Genomic DNA, 23769 nt, shown 5'->3' on the forward strand with positions numbered 1-23769 from the left:
ATAATGTTTTAATAAAGACAAATGAACATTCAAACAAAAACAATAAACGATAACGTGAAATCTACAAAAAACGAAACAGTACCGTGCGGCGACAAACACACACACGGAAACAAACACCCACAAACCAACAGTGAAACCCAGGCTACCTAAGTATGATTCTCAATCAGAGACAACTAACGACACCTGCCTCTGATTGAGAACCATACCAGGCCGAACACAAAAACCAACATAGAAAAACAAACATAGACTGCCCACCCAAACTCACGCCCTGACCATACGAAATAAAGACAAAACAAAATAAATAAAAGGTCAGAACATGACAAAAGGAGAAGAAAATACCAGAAATGTCAGCAAACGTGAGGGGGTAAAAGGAGGGAAGGGGTGGAGGACGTTCTTTTTATGCTTGATAAAAGAGGACTATAGCATCGTGCCCTACATTATACACCCACATTCCATTAGCACTTATTCCCTTCTCTCTCTCTCTCTCTCTCTCTCTCTCTCTCTCTCTCTCTCTCTCTCTCTCTCTCTCTCTCTCTCTCTCTCTCTCTCTCTCTCTCTCTCTCTCTCTCTCTCTCTCTCTCTCTCTCTCTCTCTCTCTCTCTCTCTCTCTCTCTCTCTCTCTCTCTCTCTCTCTCTCTCTCTCTCTCTCTCTCTCTCTCTCTCTCTCTCTCTCTCTCTCTCTCGCTCTCTCTCTCTCGCTCTCTCTCTCTCTCTCTCTCTCTCTGCTCTAATGTCAACGGTTAATTACAAGTACTATTATACAGTCTGCATTACAACTTATGTCACATGTTATTACATGCTACATAAGAGTACATACCAGATGTTATAACATGGTCACTTACTAACCTGTGTCACATTATTACAATGAATGGAATGATGGCCCCCGCAACCATGTCATATGCCCTTTTAGAGTGCACAGACACCTGAAGTAAAGTGACATTAATTTCAGATGTTATAAAACAGTTATACCAGGGGATGGAGTTGAACTAAACTAAATCAACAGGATTTGTGACAGCTGTGAAAAAGATGTGCATGCTACAGTAACAAAGACAGCATCTATATTATAAAAAAAAAATGGGTAGGTAGTTATCTACTTAGCTAGCTAGTTAGTTAGGTAACTAGGAACTGGGTTGGAGAGCCGCGCTCTACACAGTCCAAACAATGTGTTTTGTTTGACGGTATACTTGAGAGTAGTTACCTAGCCATTCACACCATAGTGGCATGACAGCACAAGCAGTGACCCCATCAATGGCTAGCTAGCTAGCTTCCTTCCTAAAGGGGTAATTCTTACTTTGCAGCATATCACACAATACATTATCTTTCACATATATTTAATTACTTTTGTATCACATTGTTTAACTCAATCTAAATAACATTATCCATGTGCTATGGGTTTGCAGTGACGTGGACTTTTCGCTTCTGTGTTGTTGTTATATTGGTAAGTCCCACCTTTCTTCTTCTGATTTCAGCGATATGATCCGCTGACACAAGAAGGCTCAATAACTTTGCATTGGATTGGCAAAACTGTCCATTTGCGTCAGCAAATCATATACCTGAAATGTCTTTAACAGTTTGGAGATCAAATTAAACGTTATTGAGAGTTCTTGTGCCAGGGAATCATATCGATGAAATTGGAATAAGGGTTCCGATTAATATAAGATGGTAGAAGAGAAGTCAGCTCATCATGTGGAAAACCTAGCTCGCTAAAGCAAATAACATGGATAATAATAACATTAGTTAGTTTGAGTTAAATAACATGTATCAAAAGGTGGACTATGCACAAATCGCTCCGCCATTTCCTGGTTGCTAAAATTCTAATAGTTTGCCTAATTTCAGTTTATGTGACAAAACAAGCAAGTATAGTGTAGGGAATCATTCTACCATCCAAACCGCTGTGAAAAATATTTTCCATAACCAAAAATATTGGTTTTGTACACATGTTATGTGGTGTACAAAACCGAAAGTAAAAGATGCAAAAACAAAATTTAAGAACGGGAAGCATAGAAGTTACGTACATAGAGCAGGGACGGCAGGTAGCCTGGCGGGTAAGAGCGTTGGGCCAGTAACCAAAAGTTTGCTGGATCGAATCCCTGAGCAGATAAGTTAAACATCTGTTGTTCTGCCCCTGAGCAAGGCAGTTAACCCACTGTTCCTGAGTAGGTATCCCCCTTTCCCATATCACTTCTTAGCCTTGCTTTCAATGAGATGACAGATCTATTATTTATATTTTTATATTTCAAAAAAGTTACATATTGCAGCTTTAAGATGAAAAGGTAATTGCATTTAAAGTGCAAGTGAAAGAGGATGTTATAGGCCCAGTAGTAAGCGATTAACTGACGTTTTGGTTATTTTCCTATTTTTAAAACAACTAATTGACCAATGTCAATTTCGAAATACTGAAATCGCAAACCGTGATTCTTTTTTAAATAATTGAACTGAAATCGAACTGACCTCAAAAAGCACTTATCGATCAGAACTAAGGCCCAGTGCAGTCACAAACGTGATTTTCCTGTGTTTTATATATATTTCCACACTACGAGGTTGGATAATACTTTTAGTAATAATACCCTTTTAAGAGTAAGAGCTGTTTGAAAAGCCCTCTGTGGAATGGAGTTTTGGCCTACCCGGTGACGTCACCTGTTAATATACCAAAAAAGAAAGAGAGTTCAAAATCTCTGTCCTGCCAATAATAACTACTGTAGTTCTCAGTTTTTACATCCCCACTCAGAACACTCCCAGACAGTCCTAGCGAAATTCTTGCTTGATAAATTGTTCTTTTTGAACCTTATATTAAAAAGGTACATCATTATTACCCAGAAATGATTTTAAATTGAGATAAAAGCAGATTGGACCGCTTTTATCTCAATATTGAGTATATATTGTACTGAGTACATTTTTTATTTTACCTGTTGCTAGTGAAGTTAGCGAGCTAGTGCACGCAGGTTGTTAGCTAGATAGCTAACCATCAGTGGGCCAATGAAATGTTGCAAATGCAACATCAACTAGCTACTTTAACCTGATTTCATAACATAGCTGTCATTGTTACTGCACATCTTCCCTTTTTCACAGTTGTCACAAATCTTGTGCCCCAGCAATGCTGATTTTGTTGTCGGTTTCGTTTTAAAAAAGTATGTGTTTTCTTAGCAAGTTGTTGATATTATGTGTCCTGAAATCAATACAAATCCTAAGTACATCTGTGCTGCCATTTGCCCATGTTTTTTGGAGATACTGTGAATGGCAACGTTTTGTGATACTCTCAAATAAATCCTGTAGTATAAGCACATTCATAACCATTTTATAATTCATCAAATTATTGTCACTCTACTTAAGTTGTCTGTGCACACTCTATAAGGGCATATGCCATGGTTATGACGCCCATCATTCCATTCAATGTAATAATGTGACACAGAGGTTGGTAAATAACATAAGACCATGTTATAACACCTGGTATGTAAGACTCTTATGCAGCATGTAAGACATAAGTTGTCATACAGACTGTGTAATATCAAATCAAATTTTATCTGTCACATGCGCCGAATACAATAAGTGTTGACTTTCCCGTGAAATGCTTACTTACAAGCCCTTAACAAACAGTGCAGTTCAAGAAGAAGATATTCTCCAAGTAGACTAAAATAATAGCCATTGTCATTAACAGTTGACATTAGAGCATGTGACAATAGGATGAACAGCCAGTTTGAACACCCATTATAAACAGTTTAATAACATCCCATGCAGTGACTCATAACTATTTCAAACTACTTATGACAGCTTATGACAAATGTTATGTGGTATATAGATGTAATAATGGCTTAATGAATGCATGCATAAGGACACCTACAGTAAAGTGTTACCCAGTTTTAACATTGACTGTCATTCCCAGAAAAAACAACAGGACTTCTTGTCCTGTTGTGTAATTCCCAGTGGGTTGGAGGGAATTAGGCCTACATGATGGGAATGTGAACCAGACTGGCATATGCAGGGTTATCCTACGTGGCTGAGTTGTATCTTGTTCTTACTGTTATTATGACCCTTATCTAATGTAACAGAAGATTCTCTCGCTCTCTCTCTCTGCATCTATAACTGATGTCCCGAGGAGGCATTAGTGTGTGTGTCACATGTGTGTGTTTGTGCCTGTGTGTGTGTGCGATCCTGCATGTGTGTGTATGTTCCTGCATATGTGTGTGTGTGTGTGCAGGGATTAATAAAAGGCAGTGAGCAAGGGATAGCGGGGTGTCTCATACTGCTGTCACACTTTGATCCAGGTGGATGACAAGCCACAGCACGGGGTCAAGCGCACACACACACACACACACGCACACACACGCAAGCTTTGGAACGCACACAATACACACACACATGCATACACACACGCTCTGGAGCATACACAGCACAAAACATCATGTCAGCGATGAAATATGCTAGGGTTGAATGGTATCCAGATTATCATACCCAGAAAAAGTATTCTTGAGTACAATTCTAAAAGTATTTGGTTTAAAATGTACTTAAGTATCAAAACTAAATGTAATTACTAAAATATACTGAAAAGTAAGAGTACAAGTATAAATAATTTCAAATTCAAACCAGACAGCAACAATTTCTTATTTATTTAATAGATAGCCAGAGGCACGCTCCAACATAATTTACAAACAACGCATGTGTGTTAGTGAGTCCGCCAGATCAGAGGCAGAAGGATGACCTTCTGTTGATAAGTGCGTGAATTGGACCATTTTCCTATTTCAAAAGAAAATATATATTTATAAGCAAGAAGCTTGATCTTGACATCTAAGCATTCAAAATTTAACGAGTACTTTGGGTGTCAAGGGAAATGTATGGAGTAAAAAGTACATTATTTTCTTTAGGAATGTAGTGAAGTAAAAGTGGTCAAAAATATAGATAGTAAAGTACAGGTACCCCAAAAAACTACTTAAGTAGTACTTTCAAGTATTTTTTACTTAAGTACTTTACACCACTGCCGTTTCTGTACCATCCCAGTGTATACGGTATTACCGAATGTGCACACAAAGGGTGCTATTTCAAAAGAAAATATATATTTTTAGCAAGAAGCTTGATCTTGACATCTAGCCACTTTACATGCTGACCAGACCGCAAGCACATGTTGATTTTGTCCACCCGTACCAGACACGATCAGGCCACGTAGGTTGAAATATCAAAACAAACTCTGAACTAACTGTATTCATTTGGGGACAGTTCGAAAAGCATTAAACGTTTATGGCAATTTAGCTAGCGTGCTTGCTGTTGCTTAGCTAATTTGTCATGGGGCATAAACATTGGGTTGTTCTTTTTACCTCAAATGCACAAGGTCCTCTGACAATTAATCCACAGATAAAAGGGTAAACCAAGTTGGTTTCTAGTAATCTAGGAGGTCCTCCTCCTTCAGGTTTCTTCTTCTTCTTTGGACTTTATATGTGGTTGGCAACCAACTTTAAGGTGCATTACCACTACCAACTGGACTGGAGTGTGGACCTCTGTTCATTTTTCAATCACCCACGTGGATACAGTTGAAGTCGGAAGATTACATACACCTTAGCCAAATACATTTAAACTCAGTTTTTCACAGTTCCTGACATGTAAATCCTAGAAAATCCCCTGTCTTAGGTCAGTTTGTCATGTTTTATCATTGGTTATCATGTCTTGTCTCTGTGCTTCCCTTCTATTCGTTTCCCTCTGCTGGTCTTATTAGGTTCTTTCCCTCTTTCTATCCCTCTCTTCCCCTCCCTCTCTCCCTCTCTCGCTCTCTCTCTATCGTTCCGTTCCTGCTCCCAGCTGTTCCTCATTCTCCCAACTACCTCATTTACTCTTTTCACACCTGTCCCCTATTTTTGCCCTCTGATTAGAGCCCTATTTCTCCCCTTGTTTTCCGCTTCTGTCCTTGTCGGATCCTTGTATGATGTTCGCAGTTCTGTGTCCTTGTCTCGCCCTGTCGTGTTTTACCGTCTTCAGATGCTGCGTGTGAGCAGGTGTCTAGGTCTGCTACGGCCGGTGCCTTCCCGAAGCAACCTGCAGTCTATGCTCGAGTCTCCAGTCAGTCCTTTCTACTGACGAGTGGATTTCAGTTTTCCTGTTTTGTTTTCACCTTGATAATTTCCAGGATTATCACTTTTGTCAAATACTGGAATAAAGACTCTGTTTCGTTAAGTCGCTTTTGGGTCCTCATTCACCTGCATAACACAGTTAGGACCACCACATTATTTTAAGAATGTGAAATGTCAGAATAATAATAGAGAGGATTATCTATTTCTGCTTTTATTTATTTCATCACATTCCCAGTGGGTCAGAAGTTAACATACACTCAGTTCATATTTGGTAGCATTGCCTTTAAATTGTTAACATTTACATTTAAATTTAAGTCATTTAGCAGACGCTCGTATCCAGAGCGACTTACATAACTTGGGTCAAACATTTCGGGTAGCCTTCCACAAGTTTCCCACAATAAGTTGGATGAATTTTCTCACTCCTCCTGACAGAGCTGGTGAAACCGAGTCAGGTTTGTAGACCTCCTTGCTCGCACACGCTTTTTCAGTTCTTCCCACAAATGTTCTATATGATTGAGGTTGGGGATTTGTGATGGCCACTCCAATACCTTGACTCTGTTGTTCTTAAGCCATTTTGCCACAACTTTGGAAGTATGCTTTGGGTCATTGTCCATTTGGAAGACCCATTTGCGACCAAGCTTTAACTTCCTGACTGATGTCTTGAGATGTTGCTTCAATATATCCACATAATTTTTCTTCCTTGTGAAGCCATCTATTTTGTTAAGTGCACCAGTCCCTCCTGCAGCAAAGCACCCCCACAACATGATGCTGCCACCCCCATGCTTCACAGTTGGGATGGTGTTCTTAGGCTTGAAAGCCTCCCCCTTTTCCTCCAAACATAACTATGCTCATTATGGCCAAACAGTTCTATTTTTGTTTCATCAGACCAGAGGACATTTCTCCAAAGAGTACGATCGTTGTCCCCATGTGCAGTTTCAAACCGTAGTCTGGCTTTTTTATGGCGGTTTTGGAGCATTGGCTTCTTCCTTGCTGAGCGGCCGTTCAGGTTATGTCAATATAGGACTTGTTTTACTGTGGATATAGATACTTTTGTACCTGTTTCCTCCAGCATCTTCACAAGGTCCTTTGCTGTTGTTCTGGGATAAATTTGCACTTTTCACACCAAAGTAAGTTCATCTCCAGGAGACAGAACACGTCTCCTTCCTGAGCGGTATGACGGCTGCGTGGTCCCATGGTGTTTATGCTTGTGTACTATTGTTTGTACAGATAAACGTGGTACCTTCAGGCATTTGGAAATTGGTCCCAAAGATGAAGCAGACTTGTAGAGGTCTACAATTTTTTTCTGAGGTCTTGGCTGATTTCTTTTGATTTTCCCATGATGTCAATTTGGCACTGAGTTTGAAGGTAGGCCTTGAAATACATCCACAGGTACACCTCCAATTGACTCAAATTATGTCAATTAGCCTATCAGGCACAGTAAACTTAGTGTATGTAAACGTCCGACCCACTGGAATTGTGATACAGTGAATATAAGTGAAATAATCTGTCTGTAAACAATTGTTGGAAAAATTACTTCTGTCATGCACAATGTAGATGTCCTAACCGACTTGCCAAAACTATAGTTTTTAACAAAACATTTGTGCAGTGGTTGAAAAACAAGTTTTAATGACTCCAACCTAGGAGTATGTAAACTTCCGACTTCAACTGTATATGCTCCTAAAAACCAATGAGAAGATGTGAGAGGCGGGACTTGCAGCGCATCAAGTCTCACAAATAGAACCAAGTTCTATTTTAGCACCTGGCTACACAGACGCTCGTTTACGCACACGAGCAGTGTGGGTGCAATGATTGAATACATTTATTTTGCGCACACGACGCGGGCGATGTGGTCAGCATGTTAGCTAGCAAGTTAGCAAACCAAATGCATAGCTGGAGCCCTGAGCTCATTTTAGATATCTCATAGTTATACTTAACTTACAGTTAGTTATAAGCAGTTGGGTCGAATGCACCCCCACAGCCTCTGTGAGGCGAGGGAGCCCCCAACCCCTCCAAATGACAAAATATTTGTTCCTTTTTTTTTAACAGTATTGAAAATCATACTGTCGGTATTTCAAAATACACCAGTACAAGGTATAAACAGTATATACACTGATGTGCTGTGACACAGGGGAGGCATCCGCTCACTCACGTCCAAGTAATGGTTGTGTTATTCATGAATCTTGGTGCTGTTGTGAATAATATGTGTTTACTCTGCTGCCCTAAATGATTGTTTCCTCACCTACTGGCCTGCACAGTGTCTTATTAGTTTGATTTTGAATGAACGAGGACTAAAAATGACAGTCCCATTCTTATGCGTTGGACTGTAACAGTAGCCACATGCAGTGTTGTTTTGAATGAATTATGACTATGGTTACATCATTGTTATCTGTTGGACTGTTACAGTATGCAGTGTTGTTTTGAAATGAATCACTGTACAGCAGAGCTATTTTCTCCTCTTCTTAAAGGGAAACTTCTGAACTTGTGGAAACCATTTGTATGTCTCTGCATGCAGTATGAAGGAAGTTGGACTTAGTTTTTTTTTTTTGCCAATGCAAACTAGTGTTAGCGCAGGTACTGGAAGTCTACACTAGTTAGCAACTTCCTGCAAACTGAACACGGAGACATAAAAATTGTATCCACGAGTTCATCTGACTCTGGGGAAGTGGACAAAGTATCCCTTTAAGGGCATGTCATTTATTGTTTTTTGTGTGTGGTTGCTTGACCATGAGTGCTCCTTGGTTCAAATGAGGCAGCCATTTGAACCACAACATAATTTACATTTACATTTAAGTCATTTAGCAGACGCTCTTATCCAGAGCGACTTACATCAACACTTATCAGTGCATTCTGTCCCCCAGTCTAGGTTTATGAGATCAAAACTGAATGAAATGTAAAAAATATAACAAATCCTCTTCCTCTGGGACCAAATGAAAAATAAAGATGCATTTCTGTAACACCAGCATGCTACATGTGCATAATTGCTGTCGCTCGCAGCACCCTGAGACATTTAGGCTTTTTGGTTTCCTGTCAGAGGCAGTAAAGGGATTAGGTTGGATTTGAAAGAGAGAATCCCTCTAGTGACAAGACTTTGTTAATGAATTAATTAACTAACGTGGAACATTAACATGCTGTCTCATTTGAAGTCATCCTCGAAGTAATCCTTTGAGGATGATAATTGGGAAACACCTCACAGTTATGCTTTCTATGGCAGCGGACAGCACACACAATTAATCAGGGAAAGCTACTATCAACAACATCCGCTACATATGTCAAAACGGTCCGGCAGACTATCACGGCTCTGTGACTGTGGACTAATAATTAGGCTTTTGAGACTATGTCAGCTCTACACAGTCAAACTGACTAATTCCACGTATATACATTCCAAATGTAATTTTGGTTAAAAAGCTTCCCCAAAATAAATACATCCAAAATGCCCAGAGTGGGTTTATAAATGGCTAATGATTAGCAACAGTTTTGATTGGTATTAATGTTGTATCTCGTGGTTGCTGCACTGGAGGCTGTTACGTAACAGACCACTATGATTCAGTTTGATTGACAGATTAGGGGACATCTCTGGAGATAAATACGATGAGCGAGGGAGGGGAAGTGTGGAGATGAAGGGTGTGTGTGTGTGTGTGTGTGTGCGCGCTGGAGAACCCGCCTGATAACCTCATCAGGGATGGCCTTTATGGCATGATGTGTCAGAGGGAGATGGGCCAATGGGTGATGGTGGCTGGCTTTTCCTGTCAGCTCAGCCTTAGCATTGACAGCAGAGAGCCAGGCTGTATTCCCCCAGGGGCAGCTGGCGGCCATCACAGCTCCATGGAGCAGGGCTACACATGAGATTAGTGTAGTCAGACTGTGGCCCCATGGGGTCATCAACCTAGGACAAACATACCTAAGCTATCAGTCACCTCACTGTTAACAGCTTTGGGCTGAACTAGCGCTCTAATTAACACCCATATCACTGGATTTCTGGATCTGAAAACCCTGGAGCACACATAGGGCCTAGATATACATTCACAGTCCTGACCTGAACTCATACACATGGACACAGACAAAGGTACACAAATACAAACTAATACACTCCACAGATGTACATGCAAGCACGCACACACACACACACACAGTCAGCTGAATAAGACCTGTATATCTGATGGAAGGAGCCCCTCTTCCCCTCCCCAAATCAGCTAGAGGTTAACCCCCCCAAGACATGAGGCCAAACCAAAGAGGAATCAGACCACATGGCCTGCTGGCCTTATCCTCTGATGCTCCATGATGCACTCAACTCTGTCTGCTATATAATACTGTAGTGACTCTCGTTCTCTCTCAGTCAGGTGCTTCATTTTAGCCGATTGCCTAATACCAATTTTAATTTCAATTTTCTGAGAGAGAGAGAGAGAGAGAGAGAGAGCGAGAGAGAGAGAGGGAGAGGGGAGGGGGTGGAGAGATGGAGAGAGGGGGGGAGGCAAAGAGAGAGGAGAAAGCAGACAGGCTGCCCCACAGAGACAAAGCGAGGGAGACAGAGCGAGAGAGAGAGAAAGAAAGAGAGAGAGTGTGGGAGAGAGAGAGTGAGGGAGGGCGAGCGAGAGAGCGATAGAGCCATAATAGAATGTCTACAAAGGCTGTGAAGTCAGCGTCACACTAAATGAGCATGTCATCTAATCTACATTAGCAAGACAACTTTGTTTTGGCTGCACAGTACACGTCAGTGTGTGGTGCTGTGCGGTCACTAACCTTCATGTGCTGGAGATTATAACAAAACAGTTAGCCCACTTAGTGAAACGGCCCCTGGAGTTCTCTCTTCTACTTACTTCTGATGTGTTGCACATCAAAACATCAAACCTTCCCTCATAAGGGTCATCGTGAGTGATGATGGTAGAACCAAACTCATGGATAATGCTTTTGTCTGTTCTTGAATTAGGTCTACAATTTGAGCAGTGGTCCTCTCTTACTGAAGAGGTTTGGATATATGACTTCCTGTATGTAGAGGAAGTGGCATCATACCTCTTTGGTGATGAAGGAGCTGGAGAGGGTGACGGCGGACCAGAAGAAGATGCCACAGCTTAGGATGATCTTCCTGTTGAAACGGTCGCCCAGGTAACCGAAGATGGGTGCTGCCACCATGAAACTGCAGATGAAAACTGTGGAAGACAAAGAGGCCAAAGGTTAAATCAACGTAGCTTCAGTAGGCTATCACTACCCTTTTCTTTCCTCGCACAAAGTAAATAAATATCATTGTGTGAGAATGTTGAGTGTCGCAGCACTGATGTGTTATTTTGTAATTATGAATTTGTCATAATTCCAATGACAATGAAGTAGGCAAAAGCACAAACAGATCTGGGACCAGGCTAGTAGTCTCCCTGGCTGGTATTGATAACGAGCCAGGCACTCAGGCATCCTGTGAAGGACTGCCAAAGGTCACCCAACCTACCTCAGACCATGCAGGATCCCATTATACAGTCACGTATTAAAGTGATATTACAGAGGCAATGGAAGTATATTAAAGACTGGGTTATTTTAGCTCTCACTGATAGCATTATAGGAATGATGTTATTATGTGAATTATGCTGTTATATTATCACGTCTTCAGCATTAGCCTATTATTGCCTCTGATCTGATTTGACTTAATATGGATCATCTAAGCTGGCTGGGCAATAAAAACAAAGGTTGTTTTCTCGTTTATAGTCATAGTAATCCTCTCACTGAAATTGAGCATGAACCTCACTAAAGTACAGTAGGTTACAGTACATGAGTGGGTGGCTGAAAGTGGGCTTCACTAATCCTCTCACTGCTGACTTTATAAAAACAAATCCGCAGGGGGCTTATGGCAGTCTCTATCTATGAGAAAGACAACCCTCCCTAAACATTGTTGAATATTTAATGTTATCGGACAGAGGTTTATTTCTCTGCAGATATAAAGGGCAGAGGGATTACACTTGACAGCAGTACAGTCTGACAACAGAGCTTCGGAAGACGGGCACTCTCCAAGAGTGTTTTGACACTTCATCAGCATAAAGCTATCCGGGGGTGGGGGTGGGGGTGTGGGGGTTATATAACATTAAAGGGTTTGGTCTGCAGCATCATCGAGAAACAGCCTGATAGGGAAGAGCCGAATGCTGACCTCAGAGGGCCACACTGTCTCTTTAACACTACACAGTATATTACTAAGGAAGTATATTCCCTTGGCTGACAAATAATTCAAAATCACAGTGCTATCCAATGTGGCCTAGCCAAAGGATGACCCAAAGGTGACGTAGCCAAAGCAGAAGCAAACACAAAACTAGATGGGGGGGGTTCCCCACACAGAGAGTATAGCCAACTGGGTTTGTCCTGCTATCATTGCCTGTACTGAACCACTGTACAGAATATATACTGTAGTAGTAGATGGTGCAGTGCCCGATATCGATGCCCTCCTCTTGATATTTAATAACTTCCAATTATAGAGGAAGAGAAAACGCTGAGGCAGCTTCATTATGGGATGTTACTGTTGGCACTGTTTCCAAGCCGACCGCTCTGCTCCTGTAACAGAGGAGGCGCTTCTCTCTGGAGCCACACCAAGCCTGTTTAGGAAATCAACAGAATCATTTGGTCTATTTAATAACTAATACTTGTTCTGTTTTATGGAGATGTATCTTTTGTAGGACATACCTGGGACATTGCTTTTATGATGATTTATAATTCATGTTGAGTATTTGTTTTGTCTGTGGCCAGGCTAAAGAGCTGACATCAATGTACTATTATATAAATATAAGGTTCTACCTGAGTCACAACCTATTTATTCTAAATACAATGGGTTGTAGCTAGATAAATATAACACCTGTTGAGGGATGGGAACACACACACAGGCACTCAAAATATTCACTCAAACACACACACTCAGAACTGCCACTCACCAATACAGATCAAGCACACCCTGCTAAGGAATGGTTGAACAATTCCTCTGTCAAGCTGATCTATTTGGGGTGATTTTGGTTTGGCACATCTTTCTCCCTGTGACATCATGATGAGTTTAGTAATTAGTTGAATAAACACACAGACTGGGTGGTTAGCATCATTGAGGCATCCTCTGCCAACCATTACCAGATAATGGTGCTTCTGTCAGGTCAGCCCCCTCCCCCTCTCAATTCAATTTAAGGGCTTTATTGGCATGGGAAACATATGTTTACATTGCCAGAGCAGGTAAAATAACTGTAAACATTACACACAAGTTCCAAAAGAATAAAGATATTTCAAATGTCATATTACTCTCACACACACACACATATACTATACACACACGCTTGCCCGCACTCACGCAAGCAAGTACGCATGCACACACACACACACATACACACACACGCACACACACACGCACACACACACACAATGGCAGGGTGTCATACACAGAGATAAGAGGGGGGAGAGGCCCACAATCCGCCTACACCAGCAGCTGTACATGGGTTTAAATAGACAATTTCTCAGGGGTGATGGTGCTCAACAGAGAACTGCCACAACAACATGAATTCAAAGGAGCAAGAAGCCTGTCTGCTAACTAAGCAACTAAGAAGGAGACCACACATGGACAATTATCTCCTCTCTCTCCCTGTTTCCTGTGAAATTGTGATTTATTTCTAAATGAACTGTGTTTGTTTTTACAGTGGCACCATTATCATCTCTCCTCTATTCAACGCACCTGGGAGTGGAGGCTTTGTACTGTATGTGCGTGTTTGTGTTTGCGTGTATCTGCGCGTTCGTGCATGAGGGCTTATTCAGCGTTAGCCAATTAACCCCTAATTCACCCCAGTGTGTGTTTGAATTCAGGGCTAAGTTCTCTGTTAGCGCTAGTGATAATGATTAAACTCCCTGGGCAGTAGCACAGAGTTTACCTTCAGTTTAAACAAAAAGGAAAAGATTAAGGGGAAAATACCCAAGATATAGTACAAGTGCCTGCGTTTTGTGTGTGTGCCAATGAGGGCTATGAAACATTCAAGCCAGTATATTTCCATAATTAACTAAGGATAATGAAAGGTGCACTGGCGACACACACATTAGCGCTTAGATTGACTAGAATATTTATTTTACCTTTATTTAACTAGGCAAGTCATTTAAGAACAAATTCATATCTTCAATGACGGCCTAGTGGGTTAACTGCCTGTTCAGGGTCAGAATGACAGATGTGTACCTTGTCAGCTCGGGGGTTTGAACTTGCAACCTTCCGGTTACTAGTCTAACGCTCTAACCACTAGGCTACCCTGCCACCCCATATATTCCCCATGAGTATGAATGAGGCATCAGCCTGACACAGTCAGTTAGCAGAAAAGGTTATATAGATTCCAGTGGAATGCAGTTGGGTAGGTGTTCTAGTCAGCTAGTGTATGTCTATGGTACAGAGCAGGTGCAGTTATAACGTCTATGGTGGCTAGTGAATACTGCCTCTGGCTATTTCCCCAGGCCCGGTTAGATTCCTTAAGATGTTGATTGTCACAAAACCATAAACAGATGAATTATGACTGTGTTGTTTTTGTTAGAGATTGTCTTTGGTGGGTGACCAAGGGGGCAGAAAGGCGCGATTGGTTGTTTAGCCAAAATAGCCACACCTTTCATTTCCATAGAATCAGAAACACCCACAGAATGAAATACTGTAGAACACTATTACATTGTATCTATATGGCCCACCCTTCCAACCACTGAATCAGGGCTGGTGAGTTCTGCTAGCTGATCTAGGTTTTGTTCTCTATGTCTGTGGTTCCGTTTCTGGATATCTACAATGACACACTACTCAATTTGAATAGGAGACAGACGGAAAAGGCTTAAATTTGGGGCAAAATTGAGTTCAAGACAATTCCCTTGGGCCCAATAAAAGGAAGCTGATAAATATATTGGATTTATGATTTTTTTTTTGTATCCTCCTCCCAAAAAGCCTTATTATAGACTATTGTTATCCATGTTCCTATAAAGACTGAACTGAAGGCACACGTGTACATTACCTTCAGAAAGTATTCATACCCCTTGACTTATCCACATGTTATTGTGTTTACAGCCTGCATTCTTTTTTTCTCCATCTACACACAATCCCCCATAATGACAAACTGAAAACGTGATAAAAAAAATAAAAAAACATTTTGCAATTTTATTGAAAATCAACTACAGAAATATCTAATGTACGTATTCACACCCTTGAGTCAATAGGAGCAGCTTTGGCAGCGATTACAGCTGTGAGTCTTTCTGGGTAAGTCAATGAGAGCTTTTTATACTTGGATTGTACAACATTTGCCCATTACTCTTTTCAAAATTCTTCAAACTCTGTCAAATTGGTCTCTGTCAAATTTTAGGTCTTGCCATAGATTTTAAGTCAAAACTGTCACTCGATGACTCATTGGGCTATTTCCATGCTTCCCGATTCTAAGTTTTGTTTTTGCGTCTTTTACTTTCAGTTTTGTACACCAGATTCAAACAGCTGAAAATACAATATTTTGGAAAATATATTTCAGAGTGGTTTAGATGGTACAATGATTCTCTACACTATACTTGCTTGTTTTGTCACAAACTGAAATTAGGCAAACTATTTGAATTTTACCAGGAAATGGCGGAGCGTTTTCTGCATAGTGCATTGTCAAAGGGATATTCAATGTCAAATCAGATCAAATATATTTATAAAGCCCTTCTTACATCAGCTGATATCTCAAACTGATGTACAGAAATGTCAGCTTTTTTTTTACCCATCTACCAATAGGTGACCTTCTTCGCGAGGAATTGGAAAACCTCCTTGGTCTTTTTTTGTTGAATCTATGTGCACATTGATTGACTAATTGATCAAATACTATACAAAGAAAATACCTTTTTCTAAACTAATCCAATCTATAAAATGGTTACTAAGATGGTTGTTTAGGTAGTCTTGTTTGTCAAGTCCTTCACCATAGAAGTCATTCTTAATGCAGGTTGTGGGTGATAAAATATTACATTTGTTGGATACAATACCTCTGACTGGATTCCGATAGGAATTACGAATCACTTCACAAACCAGATTATTGTGACTTGCAGATCTGATGTGGTCCATGAGACAAGATTCTCAGACCACATTGTTGAGGATAACTAGGTCATAACTACCGGCCTTATGAAATGTACTGTATAATAAATGGCCATAAAGGGTTTCCTTTTCATTCAAACACATTCACTTAGGTAGCCACTTGGTGAAGGCTTAAGGACTAGAAATTATTGAATGCAACAAACATGACTCTGTCACTAACAAACACAGTTAGGCATGAAGGGAGCTCAGCTGAGCACCAAGCTTCCATAGAATCCTTTCTCTACCACTCACATTCCACGGCTGAGCACCATTGCCTAGATGTATCTTTGTGATCGTCTCTCTCTCCACTTGAAGTTTATAGTCTGACGCAGCATGGGGCACAACCATAGACATTGCATTATTGTATCTGAACCATTATGGTGTCTGTGAGAGCATGGGCGGAACCATTGAGGCCAACTCAATTTTGAACAAGCTTTTGGGCATGAAAGTCTATTTTTGTTTATGCATTTTGTTTATACTTCGCAATGAAGGGAAGGAAAAGTCTTTGATGAGATAATTTATCGGGCAATCGGTTAGCTCTGACCAGTAACATCTCTGACTGACTTCCTCTCTAAACAAGGTCAAGCCAGAGAGAGTTATAAGAGCCAGTCAACCCATATCTCCAGTGGAGTACAACATAGAGTATATACTATGGGCTGACCTCTAACGAGTGGTATTAAACACACATGCATGCACACTAACACACCTGCATGCACATACACATCGTGAGATGATGAATGCTTGAAAGGAACAATGGTGATTGACACACATCTGTGTATTTTTTTTCCCTTAAAAGGGAAGCCACATTGAATGTCTTTATTGTAATGCCAAGTATTTGATGGGGAAAGGCTATAACCTTAAGAACTTACAGAACAATCAGTGCAGTGGGTGAATGAAATCTACAGACAGTTAATCACTACCATACACTCTCCTTGTATCAATCTTTATCGGGTCAGACTGTTAAATCGGTCAGACCATGAGAAGAACGGGCCCATCTGCTGAGAAGACCTAGCTACTTTACTGATGCTGTGATAATGGAGTCCAAACACAGACATTTGTGACTCACACACACACACGCACACTCACACACACACTTCCCAATACTTGTCACTAGAATTATGTAAGCTGTTTCCTTTTATTAGCCTATAGCCTGGTCCCACCCTATCTACTCTGACAAACACAGATCTCAATTTTTTTAAAGTAATTTAGTTGGTCATTATTGTGTGCCTTTTGTCCATTAAACTAATTACCAGTCATGTTTGTGGGATTCTGTTTTAATCACAATAGATTATGTGACGAAAGTCTACTTTTTAACATGAGTACATATTCTCTCTGGGGATGACCCATACACTAATGACAAGGACATCGTTTCTGGATGAAACATCATCTGCTATCTTTCATAATGAATACTGCTTCACAGAGTCAAGAGTCAACTTAACCTCACAGAGAGGCCTTTTAATCAAGGAGATTGATGTCGACTGCTCGTCTCTCAGTGGAGATCTAGGCCTTTGAGGCCACGCGAGGAAGGAAGAGCATTCCGACTTGTAGCCTATCTCACGTACGGCTTCTGTTCTGTAGACTGGATGGATTCATCTTACTCAACTCTCATTCGTTCTCATTCAGACAACCTTGTGTGTGGAGCTGGTGTGTGTGGAGTGTGCGGTGCCTCGGGCATTCATAAAAACAGTCTTATAGTCTCTCCTGAACTCGCTTATTCTCTGTGTAGTTTGGGGAGGATTGCAACAGATGAAAGATAGGTCCATATTCCCATACTGGGTCCATATCCCCATATTGGGTAGACCTGTATGGCTACTGATGTTTTCATTTCAAACACCTATTCCCATGCCAAACCTAGACTGAAGATTCCTCAAATTCCTCATCGAATTCTCTTCGTGCCTGTCAGGTGAGCACCAGGCCAGACCAGTTTGTCTCTCAAGGTGCAAATTACCATCAATTACCGGGATTAGCTGCATTTTGGAACATTAGGGCATTCCTTGGACGACAGGAGAACAAAGGCTGGGTGACAGCCGGACAAAATAATAGCCTCTATTTTAGTGTCTGTTCTTGACTCACAGTAACCTGTGAAGTGAGTCCAGCAGACTCTAGCTAGTTTCGTTGTGATGTTCTCAAGCTCAAGGCTGTTGAAACACACATGTAACACACGTAATAATACATTTACCATAGGCTACATAGTTACCTCACTCAGGCAAGGCTTAAGATGAAGCCTATGAGGGGACTGCCCTCCTCTCAGTGATGAGACATACTGTAGAACATGCGAGTGTTGGATGGATGTGAGGGGTGGCATCCCGCCACAGAGACTCCCTCTGACTAAGCATGCCGGACTGCTTTTGGCTGACCGTCATGGTGCCTGAGCTGCTAGCTAGCTAACCCATGGAGAGAGATGGAGATACAGTACAGTATAGTATACGCCTCCACTTTAAGATCTCATTGTGTCCGTGATACAGGGGGAGATATACAGTGCAGTATTCAGACGCTTTCCGCTTTTCGATACGTTACAGCCTTATTCTACAATTGATCAAATTAAATGTTTTGCTCTTCAAATCTACACACAATACCCCATAAAAACAAAGCAAAACCGTTTTTTTTTGTGACATTTTTGCACATTTATTAAATATAAAAACAGAGATACCATATTTACACAAGTATGCCTTTTGCTGTAAGACTACAAATGGAGCTCCGGTGCATCCTATTTCCATTGATCATCCTTTGAAATGTTTCTACAACTTGACTGGAGTCCATCTGTGGTAAATTCAATTGATTGGACATGATTTGGAAAGGCACACTCGTCTATTTAAGGTCCCACAGTTGACAATGCATGTCAGAGCAAAAACCAAGCCATGTGTTGGAAGGAATTGTCCGTACAGCTTGAAGACACGATTGTGTCGAGGCACAAATCTGGGGAAGTGTACGCAAACATTTCTGCAGCATTGAAGATCCCCAAGAACACAGTGGCCTCCATCATTCTTAAATTAAAGAAGTTTGAAACCACCAAGACTTGTCCTAGAGCTGGCCGCGAAGCCAAACCGAGCAATCGGGGGAGAAGGGCCTTGGTCTGGGAGGTGACCAAGAACCCGATGGTTACTCTGACAGAGCTCCAGAGTTCATCTGTGGAGATGGGAGAGCCTTTATGGTAGTGTCCAGACGGAAGCCACTCTTCAGTAAAAGGCACATGACAGCCCGCTTGGAGTTAGCCAAAAGGCACGTAAAGGACTCACAGACCATAGGAATCAAGACTCTCTGGTCTGATGAAACCAAGATCGAACTCCTTGGCCTGAATGCCAAGTGTCACTTCTTGAGGACACCTGTCACCATCCCTAAGGTGAAGCACGGTGGTGGCAGCATCATGCTGTGGGGATGTTTTTCAGTGGCAGGGACTGGGAGACTATTCAGGATCAATGGAAAGATAAACGGAGCAAAGTACAGAGAGATCCTTGATGAAAACCTGCTCCAGAGCGCTCAGGTCCTCAGACTGGGGCGAAGGTTCACCTTCCAACAGGACAATGACTCTAAGCACACAGCCAAGACAACACAGTAGAGACTTGGGACTTGTCCTTGAGTGGCCCAGCCTGAGCCCGGACTGAACATCTCTGAAGAGACCTGAAAATAGCTGTGTAGTGACGCTCCACATCCAACCTGACAGAGCTTGAGAGGATCTGCAGAGAAGAATGGGAGAAACTCCCCAAATACAGGTTTGCAAAACTTCATACCCAAGAAGACTCGAGGCTGTAATCACTGCTAAAGGTGCTTCAACTAAGTAAACGGTCTGAATACTTATGTAAATATAATATTTATGTTTTATTTTTTATAAATATAAATAAACTGTTTTTGCTTTGTCATTATGTGGTATTCAGTGTATATGGATGAGGGAAAAAAACTATTTAATTCATTGTAACCTAACAAAATGTGTAAAAAGTCAAAGATTCTGAATATTTTCTGAATACACTGTATTACAGTACTTCTACAGAGCACACAATATGTCTGGATATCACTTACATAGAGGTGGTGAAAACAGGGGATGACAGAGAATGCGGTCCCTCATGTGTCACTGACAAACACTACTCATTCAAGGGTACATAGATATGTAATTGAGTTCTACTGAGTGGGCAAATGGAGGGATTTTCAATATAAAGCACATGCAGTTGTCTGTATGATGTATGTCCCAAAGCAAGTTACTCCTCACTATCAGGCAATGGGCATAGTTCAGTTAAAGAACAATGTCTACTGTACTACAGAGAGTGAAGATAGATATACAGTACCAGTCAAAAGTTTGGACACACCTACTCATTCAAGGGTTTTTCTTTATATTGACTATTTTCTACATTGTAGAATGATAGTGAAGACATCAACACTATTAAATAACACATATGGAATCATGTAGTAACCAAAAAGGTGTTAAACAAGTCAACATTTCTTTTATATTTTAGATTCTTCAAAGTACCCACCCTTTGCCTTGACGACAGCTTTGACGACATGTTATCCAGCTTTACCTTGAATGCTTTTCCAAAAGTATTGAAGGAGTTCCCACATATGCTGAGCACTTGTTGGCTGCTTTTCCTTCACTCTGCGGTCCAACTCATCCCAAACCATCTCAATTGGGTTGAGCTTGGGTGATTGTGGAGGTCAGGTTATCTGATGCAGCACTCCATTACTCTCCTTCTTGGTCAAATAGCCCTTACACAGGCTGGAGGTTTGTTTTGGGTCATTGTCTTGTGGAAAAACAAATGATAGTCCCACTAAGCGCAAAGCAGATGGGATGGCGTATCGCTGCAGAATGCTGTGGTAGCCACACTGGTTAAGTTTGCCTTAAATTCTAAATAAATCACAGACAGTGTCACCAGCAAAGCACCCCGCACACCATCACACCTCCTCCTCCATGCTTCACCGTGGGAACCACACATGCAGAGATCATCCGTTCACGTACTCTGCGTCTCACAAAGAAATTGTGGTTTGAACCAAAAATCGCAAATATGGACTGATCAGAGCAAAGGACAGATTTCAACCGGTCTAATGTCCATTGTTCGTGTTTCTTGGCTCAAGCAAGTCTCTTCTTCGTGTTGGTGTCCTTTAGTAGTGGTTTCTTTGCAGCAATTCAACGATGAAGGCCTGATTCACACAGTGTTCTCTGAACAGTTGATGTTGAGATGTGTCTGTTACTTGAACTCTGTGAAACATTTATTTGGGATGCAATCGGATGGGCAGTTAACTCTAATGAACTTATCGTCTGCAGCAGAGATAACTCTGGGTCTTCCTTTCCTGTGGCAGTCCTCATGAGAGACAGTTTCTTCATAGCGCTTTATGGTTTTTGCGTCTGCACTTGAAGTTCTTGAAATATTCTGTACTGACTGACCTTAATGTCTTAAAGACTGTCATTTCTCTTTGCTTATTTGAGCTGTTCTTGCCATAATGTGGACTTTGTCTTTTACCAAATAAGGCTATCTTCTGTATACCATTCCTACCTTGTCACAACACAACTGATTGACTCAAACGCATTAAGAAGGAAATAAATTCCACAAATGAACTTTTACCAAGGCACATCTGTTAATTGAAATACATTCCAGGTACCTCATGAAGCTGGTTGAGAGAATGCCAAGTGTGAAAGCTGTCATCAAGGCAAAGGGAAGAATCTCAAATGTAAAACATATTTTGATTTGTTTAACACCTTTTTTGTTACTACATGATTCCATATGTGTTATTTCATAGTTTTGATGTCTTCACTATTTTTCTACAATGTAGAAAATAGTAAAAATAAAGAAAAACCCTGAATTGAGCAGATGTGTCCAAATGTTTGACTGGCACTGTATACTGTACACACCTCCACAGAGCAGAGCTCCTAGTCTTTAAAAAATCTCCTGTCCTCTGACTCATCAACACATGGCACCCCCGGACATCACTTAGAATGTACAGAGATATTCCCCCCTCCCTCGGGACAATAGGAACACCCTGATGGGCATCCTGCCTATCGTGCCAGTTCTTTGATAAGGGGAAAAAAAGAATCCCCTCTGCTTCGCTAGGCAATGAGTCAACCAATGATTCAAATACGCTTTTCTATCTATTCCTATGAATAAAACATGTTGTATGGGGTATGTCTGTGTGTGATTGATATTCACTCAGTCTGTATGGATGACACGTTTCCCTATGAAACAGCTTCCTACCCAACAGACCAGAGAACAGAGCACCTGCAAGGGACTGCTTTGCGTGCATCCCCAATGGCTATACAGTGCACTACTTCTGATTAGGGCCCATAGGGCTCTGGTCAAAAGTAGTGCACTACAGTATATAGGAAATAGGGTGCCATTGGGAGCGCACACGATAGTGCACTATATAAGGACTAGGATGCCAGTTGGGATGCAGTCATGAATACGGCTTTGGGAGGAGGGATACCAAACGCGCAGTGGAGTGTGTTTGATCTTTTTCCGTAAATCTTTATCGACAGCAACTCGTTCGTATACACCAGTGTATGTATTTTAATTGAGATAAATGTTTTTTTATTCTTTTTTATTATTCCCAAGCACTGTCCCTGTCTTGTGGCCCATGTGTTAGGGGGTGAAATGGTTGGAGGGGTTGGTGTAAAGCTGTTGAAAGGACGTAGAACATTGGGATCTTACCCCCTGCTAACACACACACACACACACCAACGCGCAGATGGACAGACAGACACACAAATAGACAAACACGCAGACACGCAGACAGACATGCAGACATGCAGACAGACACACACACATGCAGACAGACACACACACAGCTCGTCTGCTCTCTCTGTCCTTTCTGTCACTGCCAAGGTTATCTGGCCGGTGAAAGGGCTGCATGAGGTTCGGAGAGCCAACTAGCTATGATTCATTCTGATACATATGGAAATCAGATTTCTGGTTTTCAACCCTCAATGTGATTTTCTTCGGCCAGTCCAGTGTTATATAATTAAGTTGACAATATATTTATTGACATTTGTTGTTTGTTATTGTATTTTTTATCTAATGGAATAATACATTTATTTCAGATACTTGATCTAATGACATCTCTATAGACTGTTCGGTGAGTAACCTGCTGAGATGTCTGTCAGTTGCAGTTAAGATGTTGTTCATTTTCCGTCCTTCCATCAAACATATTTTACGTTTTATGTTTTATTTAGTACCTAGCACTAGGAGTGTCAATCAAAAACTCTCGTTATGTCTCATAACTCCAGAATGTGATTTGTTTGATATGACATGCTTAGATGATCTGGATAGAGTGCAAAGTCAGTCTGTTTACAGAGAGAAACACAGTTGTACGTTTTCCCTCACTCAATCTCACGAGAATTAATAGCACTGAAGAAGCACAGTTGGCTAAACAAACAAACAAACAAACGATGTGCTACTTTTCTGTATCATGCTGTGACTTTCTGAGAGGAACTGAAGCTACCTGAAGACATTAAACTCTGATGACCACACAATGTTGGCGAAACACTTCGGCTCAAAATAAAAACCTTGAGATGTTATTACAGTTGTCTTGTCAAGGTTTCAACAGGTTAAGACCTCAAAGTCATCACGGGGGACTCACCTTCTCGCTAACATGGGACTGTAAAGTCTATCTCATGGCAGACACTTTGTCACACACACCTTAAGACAATCGAAATAAAACAATATTCTCCTGATAGGCCCATTGACAGCCACA

General features: G+C 41.2%; 1 protein-coding gene across 2 annotated transcripts in view; it reads right to left on the reverse strand.

Moving 5' to 3' along the window:
* Positions 1-23769, reverse strand: part of spns2 (SPNS lysolipid transporter 2, sphingosine-1-phosphate) — a 141605-nt gene that overhangs the window by 56913 nt on the left and 60923 nt on the right. For both annotated transcript variants that reach the window (XM_035781343.2, XM_035781344.2), the window contains exon 3: positions 11061-11197. In XM_035781343.2, the coding sequence (XP_035637236.1) occupies positions 11061-11197 (137 nt within the window). The remainder of the gene's footprint in view (positions 1-11060; positions 11198-23769) is intronic.

Source organism: Oncorhynchus keta, chromosome 11 (assembly GCF_023373465.1).
Source record: "Oncorhynchus keta strain PuntledgeMale-10-30-2019 chromosome 11, Oket_V2, whole genome shotgun sequence".
In the NCBI taxonomy this organism is placed as follows: domain Eukaryota; kingdom Metazoa; phylum Chordata; class Actinopteri; order Salmoniformes; family Salmonidae; genus Oncorhynchus; species Oncorhynchus keta.